Consider the following 8,689-nt stretch of genomic DNA (forward strand, 5'->3'; position numbering starts at 1 on the left):
CGTGTCCCCCCCCCGCCCCGGTACAAGAGCAAAGGGGTGCCTGGGGCAGGTTCCCTGCCTTGGCATCTCTTGGCGCTCTGTGTGACTGGAAAAGCCTCCTTGGTCCCTTTTGCAAATAAAGTAAGAAATACGTGGCGCCTGAAATAACTTCTAGCATTTAGAAAAGCAAAACAACAACAACAACAAAATGACGTGTTTTCGTAAAATGTCACTAGGCGCCGTTAGGTCATTTGTATCCCGCACGGACAGCCGCCCGACGGGCTGCTGAGGAAGCAAAGGGCCTGCTGAATAAAAGCAGCGCCATATCGTTTACGGGACGCGAGGATGGCAGGTGACTGAGCGAGCAGCGGGGGACCCGACACCTCCCGCACTGTTTGCGCCGCTGGCTCCCGGCCGCGGCTGACCCCCGCTCTCGACTCCTGCCCTCTGTGGCCTCCCGCGGCCGGCCGGTATCGGGGCAGCCTCCTCCCCCCCTCCCCGGCCACGGGTTCCCAGGCTTCCGCCGGCGGGAGCCGCGACCCGGCGCGCGGCCGGGGTTTGCAGTTAATTGCAGCGCGACCGCCGCGGTCCGGAGTGGGGAGTTCTCTCCCCGCGCGCTGACTGGCACGCGCCCCGAGCCCCCGGCGCCGGCACCTCCGCGCAGCCTGATTGGCTGCCGGGCCGCTCCGGCCCGCTCCGCCCGCGCCCTCATTGGGCGAGCGCCGCCGCCAGCGGTACTTCAAAGCGGGCGCTGCCCGCACTTAGGCAGAGTTTAGCCCCGCCGAGCCGGAGTGTCCTTAGTGCCGCCGGGCAGCGCGGGGCGCACACCGAGCGCCGTCCCCCTCCGCCCCACCGCCCAGCCCAGGGACGTGCTATGGCTACGTCTATCCTCGGGGTAAGTCGGCACCCTGCCCTTCCCTGCGGCTCGGCGGGCAGCGCGCCTTCGCTGTGCTCTCTGGAAACAAACAAACAAACAAAAACAACAAAACAGCTGTTGCTGCCGCCGCGCTGCGTCGGGCCCGCGGGCCGGAGGTGACCCCGACCCGCCTCGGGGGATTTCGCGGCGGGTTTCCCGTCGGGTCGTTCGCGAGGAGTTTAACTCGCTTGGCCAGAGAGAAGCCGGGCTGCTTGCGCTGTGTTTTCTTTTTTTCTTTTTTTTTTTTTTTCCTTAAAAAACTCGACGTGCTACAGTAAATTTCTAGAGATTTTTGCCTCGCTCGGCTCCGTGAGTGGCGCCGGTCGGAGGCTCCGCGCCCCGATTGCCTTTCTGCCGTCCCATTTTTCCGGCTCTCCTGTACGGTAGCTCGAGGAGACGCCGCATTTCGTTCCCACGGGATTTTCGGTAGGCTCGAGCCACCCTCTCGGAACACGCATGTCGCTGGTCCCCGCCGGGATCCGCTTCCGATGTCAGTCCCTGGGGCACCCCGAGACCGGTCCCCGGCGGAGAACGAGTTGCGCCGAGCGGGGCAGGGCTGGAGCCTTCCTCCAGAAAAAGAGAACTTTTCCTCGGTGCCGCTCGTCGCGCCGCGGTTCCATCCGCGTCCCCGCGGGAGCCTGGCGAGGCGGCAGGGGGTGAGGCTGACAGGCTGGCTTTGTCTCTCCCGCAGGAGGAGCCGAGATTTGGAACGACTCCCCTGGCCATGCTGGCCGCCACCTGCAACAAGATCGGCAACACCAGCCCCCTGACCACCCTGCCCGAGTCCAGCGCCTTCGCCAAAGGGGGCTTCCACCCCTGGAAACGCTCCACCTCCAGCTGCAACCTGGGCTCCAGCCTCTCGGGCTTCACGGTGGCCACGAGCAGGGGCTCCAACGGACTGGCCAGCGGCACGGGCACCGCTAACAGCGCCTTCTGCCTGGCCTCCACCTCGCCCACCTCGTCGGCCTTCAGCAGCGACTACGGCGGCCTCTTCTCCAACTCGGCGGCGGCGGGCGTGTCCCCGCAGGAGCCCGGCGGGCAGTCGGCCTTCATCTCCAAAGTGCACAGCTCGGCGGCCGAGAGCCTCTACCCGCGGGTGGGCATGGCGCACCCCTACGAGTCCTGGTACAAGTCGGGCTTCCACTCCACGCTCTCGGCGGGCGAGGTGGCCAACGGAGCGGCCTCCTCCTGGTGGGACGTGCACACCAGCCCGGGCTCCTGGCTGGAGGTGCAGAACCCGACGGGGGGGCTGCAGAGCTCGCTGCACTCGGGCGCCCCCCAGGCCTCGCTGCACTCCCAGCTGGGCACCTACAACCCCGACTTCAGCTCCCTCACCCACTCCGCCTTCAGCTCCACCGGCCTGGGCTCCACGGCCGCCTCCCACCTGCTCTCCACCAGCCAGCACCTGCTCACCCAGGAGGGCTTCAAGCCCGTGCTGCCCTCCTACACGGACTCCAGTGCGGCGGTGGCGGCGGCCAGCGCCATGATCTCGGGCGCCGCCGCCGCCGCTGCCGGGGGCGGCTCGGCCCGCTCCGCCCGCCGCTATTCGGGCCGCGCCACCTGCGACTGCCCCAACTGCCAGGAGGCCGAGCGGCTGGGACCGGCGGGGGCCAGCCTGCGGCGCAAGGGGCTGCACAGCTGCCACATCCCGGGCTGCGGCAAGGTGTACGGCAAGACCTCGCACCTGAAGGCGCACCTGCGCTGGCACACGGGCGAGCGGCCCTTCGTCTGCAACTGGCTCTTCTGTGGCAAGCGCTTCACCCGCTCCGACGAGCTGCAGCGGCACCTGCGGACTCACACGGGCGAGAAGCGCTTCGCCTGCCCCGTCTGCAACAAGCGCTTCATGCGCAGCGACCACCTGAGCAAACACATCAAAACGCACAACGGGGGCGGCGGGGGCAAAAAGGGCAGCGACAGCGACACGGACGCCAGCAACCTGGAGACGCCGCGCTCCGAGTCCCCCGACCTCATCCTGCACGAGGGGGTGGGCGCCGCCACCCGCGGACCGGGCAAGGAACCTACCGCGGGGCCCGGAGACTCCTAGGGGCAGCGCCGCCGGGGAACCCCCCACGCCCCCGGGAGACGCCCGGACTCTGCCCGAGCTGCCCCGCCGCGGACGGCGCCCGGGGACGGGGAGGGTGGACGGACGGCGGGGCTGGAGAGGGGCGGCCCCCCCTCCCCGCGTCCCGTCCCGCCCGGCCGGCGGGTACCGAGTGACACTTTCTTCCGTTTCCTTTTTCTCCTCCCTTTCTGTTGGAAGGCAAGCATCCCGAGAGAGGCTTAAGGTGAGAAATCCAACTGCAAGTCCGAGACGGTTCCTGTGTATCTCATAAACATCTGTATAAATAGGGTTCAAAAAAGAAAACAAAAAAAAAAAAAGAAAACCAGATCGTGTTCGCTTATTTTTCTTGTAAATGTTGATCTGATAGGGGGGTTGGGGATTTCCCTTTTTTTTTTTTTTTTTAAATTGGTGAATTCCTGAAATTCAGGGAGGTTTTGGGGTTTTGGTTATTGTTTTTAATTATTTTAAATTTCTGATGCACTTTGTGGAAGTCAGTATATATGTAAAAGATATTTAAAATGTTGAGTTAACATTTCACTCAAACACACGTAAGTTAAGGTCTCCTAAAGAAATTAAATGCGTTTATCTGTATGGAAAAAAAAATCTTGACATATTTTCATTTTGGTATTATTAAAGGACTCTGAACCATATACTCACGGGTTTGTTCTTCTTCGTGCCCCCTCCTTCCCCCCGCCCAGCCTTCGCAGGGGTCAGGTTTTTGGTGGGAGCCCTCGCCCCTCTCCCAGCCCCCTCGGCCGCGATTAAAAACACGGCAGCGACGGCCAGGAGGGGAGGGAACCGGCCCCCAAGCCAGGCGCGCCGAAGCGCCCTGGTCGCTCTTTTCAACCCGCCTTAGTTTTGGTTTATTTATATATATATTTTAAAACAAATTTAGACCGAGTCCGAGCCCCGCTACACGAGCCGGGAACCGGCCCGAGCCGTAAGCGCCTTCGGCGAAACCGGCCCCAAAACCGACTGAACCCGAGGTGCGCTGAGGAGCTATTTATTTAATTTACAAAGCCTTCAGCGCCACAAGGCTGCCTGGGTTGGGAGGTGATCTCGGGGGAATAAATCGCTAGAGTCAATACTCCGGAAAAGACATTTCATGCCTAAATGAAAATCTTGTTAAATGTTATTAATTTTGACTTAGAGCACACAGCAGCCCCCTGTGCCTTGTATTCCCTTATTAGGGATTCATGTCTTATCAAATATCTAATTAATCTCCTAGACATCATTTGTTCTGGCCAACTTTATCTCAGCTGGTCCACGGGGAAAACTCCGAATATTCTCGGTGACAAAGCTCCCTTGAAGATCCTTTTAATTGTCCAAATTAACTGCACCAAATTTGCATGTCAAACGGTAAAGGGCAACCTGAGATAAAATGTAAACGTTTTAAAAGCCCCAAACTAAGCACTTGATTTGATAACTAGGCTTTTTAATGTTATGGAAGACAACTGCTCCTTTCCTTTTCAAAGACAGTTGATCTATGCAAATAGTGAATTGGAAATGCTTATGTCCCCATGCAGTCAAATGGTCCTTGCATGTTATTTGAATATCAGTGGCTCTGCTATTGAAAAGGTTCAAGGATGCTCTCTGACTTCTTTGTGATTACTCAGTGCAGCGTCTTATTCTGAAGAAAAAAAAACTCAGGAATAATTAAAGGCTGGGCTAAGGCCTGGGAACACATTTGGGACAGGAATCTCATTTAGACAGGCTCTTTCAAAATAAGGCACAGTTAAATTGACCAGAAGGCAATTATTGAAATGAAAATTATTTTCACCCCCTTTGTCTCCTGACCACCAACCTAACAGCCACAGTATTTTTTAAAAAGGCAAATTGTTAAATGAGATAATTGTGTTATTTAAAAAAAAAAAAAAAAAAAAAAAAAAAAAAAAAGAGGGAAGGGAAGGAAAAAAGTTAATTTAGTCTGCCCGGTACAGATTGGAGGAATACAGGTATTTTAATCCTCCGTAAAACGGGGAATACAAATAACATCGGGAAACAGATTCTGCTGTCGGCCACCGACCGGAATAAAGACGTTGCGGTAACGAAAATGCATCTGCCGTGCATACCAACAACCGCGTCCCACCTCCTCCGCGCCGCTGCCGCACAAAAGCGACCGGGCGGCGGCGGGAGCCCGTCCGCGGGCAGCGGGAAGCCTCCCGGGAGCGTCCCCGCGCGTCTGGCCGCGACAGCACCCTCCCGAAGAGCCGCTCTGCGATCTGTTCTGGCCCAAAGCACCTCGGCAGAGGTCCCCTTTTCCTCCCGCCCCGCCGGCGGCTGGGTGCGGGGAGGTTTCCCGGCGGGCAGGGGGAGCGGGCGAGGGGGGAGGACGCGCCGGGGCAGAGGCAAAATAAAGAGGGGGGTGGCTGGGCGGGACAGGGCTGCCCGCCCCGCCGGGGGTGCGGAGGAATGCACCCGCGCGGGGTGCTGGGCAGCAGTCAGCTTTGTTTTCGATTTATAATAAAACACATCAAAGGAAACCATCCGGGTCCAGTTTCTCGCCAGGCCGGGGTTACAATTCTCAGCTCAATGATCAAGGACCTCTTTGCATTACCTCTGCCCCCTCGGGTCAGAAAACGTCCATCACTTACGGACTCCCCAGAAACGAAGAAGGGAGCAGCTCCGGGCCGCAGAGCCGGTTCGTTTAACCGGGAAAATAGAAAGCATGTCACCTTTACAAAAAAAAAAAATAAACGACACTATTCTTTCGTGCATGTTGGCGATAATTATATGGTCTGGGGAACTTTTACACAAAGAAAAACTAAAAGGACAGGCGGTGTGAGAACCGAAAAAAAAAAAAAAAATCTGATTTAACTCTCTGAATCCACAGTTTAGCAGCCCCTCTTTAGGGGGAAGGCGCTGACCCGAGAGCGGGAAAGCTCCGGGAACCGGAGGGACGTGCTCTCGGGCCGCGGCGGGGAGCGGGGCGGAGGGGAGAGCCGGGCTGCCCGTGAGCGGAGCCCGGCTCCCGTTCGCAGCTGGCTCCAGAACCGCTCCCCGTTCCCGCACCGCACCGACAGCGCCTTCACCCCCGCCCCTCCAGCCCGTTACAACGCGGCTGGAAACCAGCCAGCGACAGCAGCCGCCGGGAAAAGGCGCAGCGCCGGGAGCCGCTCGATCGCTGGGTCCCCGCTCCGCGGGAAGCGTCCCCCCCCGCGGGGAGCGACAGCCCTAACGGCTCCTGTGACACTTACAAGGTAACGCTGGTGGTTTTGCTCTAATGAGACAGGATATAAACACCCGATCCCGTGCCCGGACAGTTTCTTAATTCCGTCTTTCAACACAAATGGAAACTTTATCGGCGGGAGCAGTAATCTATTCGCAGCCATTATCTGCCCGCCGAGCGCCGCTCCCCCCGCTCCGAACCGCGGATGAAGGCAACCCAACAGCAAGCCCACCCCGGCGGGTAACTGGTGCCCCGACTGTTTATCTTAAGTGAGAATAATTTCGCTGCAAGTTCCCTGAAGGAATAACACTCTTAACGCAGAAGAAAAAAGGCCTGAAAACGGGGACTCGCGATCGCGCCTGGCGGGGCCCGGGCCCGGGCCCGCGCGGCGGCTCCCGGGCGCCATCTAGAGGCCCGCGCCGGCCGCGCCCCGCCGCCCCCACGACCGGCGGTGGGCTCGGCGGGGCTGCGCGGCGGCGAGAAGCTGGCGGCCGGAGCGCGGGGAGGCCACGGCGGCTAGGGGGGAGAGGGGCGGGAGGGGCGGGACGGCGGGGCCGGGCCCCCGGGAGCTAAGCGGGAGGGCGCGGGTGAACTTCTGTGGGCGGGACGGGCCCGCGGCGGCGGCGCACACCCACCTGAGGGGAGACGGCGGCGCGGCGGGTGCCCGGCTCGCCTCTGCAGCTCCTCCGGGGCCGTCACCTGACGGGGCGGGTGGGCCCTTCACGGTTAATGGCGGCACCCCGCCGGGGGTGGGTCACCGCTCCCCGCCCACCGCGCGGCCCCGTGGGCCGGTCCCGCACCTGCGGCCGATCCGGGGGGGGGACCCGGGCGGGCGCGGCTCCCGGCGGGCACCCGCCGGCGGGCACCGGGCGAGGCTCCGCCGCCGCCTTCGCGCCGCTGTTTTACCACAAACCCGCGGCAGTGCCTATTTCCGAGATGTGCTAATTGCTACTTGGATGGCAGGGCGCGAAGCCCTTGTCCGTTTCCCAGTACAAAGTAGGTTGCTAGAAAATTTGAAATTGCCTTTCAGCCTAAAGCTGCCTTACCTGAATGTCATAATTACAGTAATTATGTACATCCAAATTACATGCTAATTAAATTAGAATCAAATCGTTCTAAATCGAAATCAAATGAGGTAGCGAGAATTAATCAATGACAACATAAATAGAGAGCTTCCTTCAGGGATATTTATTGTAACGATCCAAGCAGGAACCTGATCTGGAAGTCACCTGTTTATTTACTTTCGGAACAGTAACAATTTACGGTTCAGCATTAATTTTAACCGCTCGGTCCCGCGGGGCGGCAGGGCTCTGGGGCGGCCCGGCGGCCCCCGGGGCTCCCCGCCGCCCCGCTCCGGGCGAAGCCCTGCTCTGCCCGGAGGGACGCTCGGCGGGAGCGGGACCGGGACCCCGCCCTGCCCCGCCACCGCCCTCAGCGGGGGCCGGGCCCCTGCCCCACCCCGCCGGGGCCGAGCGGCCGTTAGAGCCGCCCGTTAGAGCCGCCGGCCCTCCCTGGGCCCCAACTTGTGCCGCTCCGGCCGCGGGGCGCCCCAGCTGCCGTTCCCGGCGCAGGGCCGCGCCGCCGGGCCCCGTCCCCCCTCTGCCAGGCTGAGGGAGCCGCCTCACGGCGCCGCGGTCCCCGGCCGCGCAGCCCCGCCGTGCGGCACAGGCTTAACCCTATTCCGCGTCTTTTAAGGGGAAGGAAAAAAAATGAAAGAAAAGAAAGAAGAAGAGCCGCTCTTACCGCCATCTGTGAGCCGACAGCACCTCCTACAGGGCCCCGGCGCGCGCTGCCGAGCCGCCGCGCTGACAGCCCGGGGCAGCGGCGTCCTGGGGCGGGCAGCCCCGCCGGCCGGGCCGCGCCGTGAGGGCCTCACCGGGGTCCTGCCGCTGGTGGGGGGAGACCCGTGGAAACAGGGCCCCAGCGACCCTCACCTTTCTCCTTCTCGGCGAATTTGGAGCTCACCGGCTTCTCCCGGCGCTCTCAGGCCCAAGGGCGGTGAAGGAGGCCCGTCACCTCCGCAGCCGCCTCGTCCGACGCCAAGGGCCGCTCCTCGGACCGGTAAGGTGACACAAACTGGCCTAAGGAAAGCACTGAAGCAGCGAGCCTCCTCCTCCAAAGCCGCACCGGCCTTGCCCGGGGCTGTCAGGGCTGCACTGAAAGCAGGAAAGGCGTCACAAGGATGAGCGTTTGGTTTCAAAGCCCTTCAACGGGTAGTCCTTGAGACGGGTACACCCAGAATGTCATTCTCTGGTCTAATTTTCCTTCACTGTAGCCATCCATCACAATAAACTCATGCCATTTGCCAGTCTTTTCCTATGCAAAACCGACAGATGTACAGTTGAACTACACACAAACAAATAAAATGCAGAGCCCACAGAAATGCCAGCCATTGTCGATGCCCAGCTGTCCTTCCTTCCTCAGGTAGAAGGCAGTTGCACTGCAGTAGGCAGGACACTGGTGGGCAGATTCCCGTGCCACATGTGCAGCAATCAGACAGACCTGTAAGCAAGAGACCTTTCTTCAGAGCAGCAGCATGTCCCAGTACTTAGTGGTTATTCCT

At 60.6% G+C, this 8,689-nt stretch overlaps 1 protein-coding gene across 1 annotated transcript; it reads left to right on the forward strand.

Annotated features, from left to right (window-relative positions):
- The first annotated feature begins 770 nt into the window (after positions 1 to 770).
- On the forward strand, positions 771 to 3,607 carry SP9 (Sp9 transcription factor). The gene is made up of 2 exons (XM_086751028.1): positions 771 to 874; positions 1,587 to 3,607. Exons 1-2 carry the CDS (start codon positions 854 to 856, stop codon positions 2,937 to 2,939), a joined length of 1,374 nt encoding a protein of 457 aa, XP_086607154.1. The 5' UTR covers positions 771 to 853; the 3' UTR covers positions 2,940 to 3,607.
- Positions 3,608 to 8,689: the final 5,082 nt, after the last annotated feature.

This window comes from Chlamydotis macqueenii, chromosome 6 (assembly GCF_036417535.1).
Source record: "Chlamydotis macqueenii isolate bChlMac1 chromosome 6, bChlMac1.mat, whole genome shotgun sequence".
Taxonomy (NCBI): domain Eukaryota; kingdom Metazoa; phylum Chordata; class Aves; order Otidiformes; family Otididae; genus Chlamydotis; species Chlamydotis macqueenii.

Bases quoted from the DNA above. Each gene is read 5' to 3' on its own strand.
- SP9 (XM_086751028.1), top strand. From the start codon at position 854: ATGGCTACGTCTATCCTCGGG. The intron at 875-1,586 runs GTAAGTCGGCAC...TCTCTCCCGCAG, and splicing joins TGGCTACGTCTATCCTCGGG to GAGGAGCCGAGATTTGGAAC.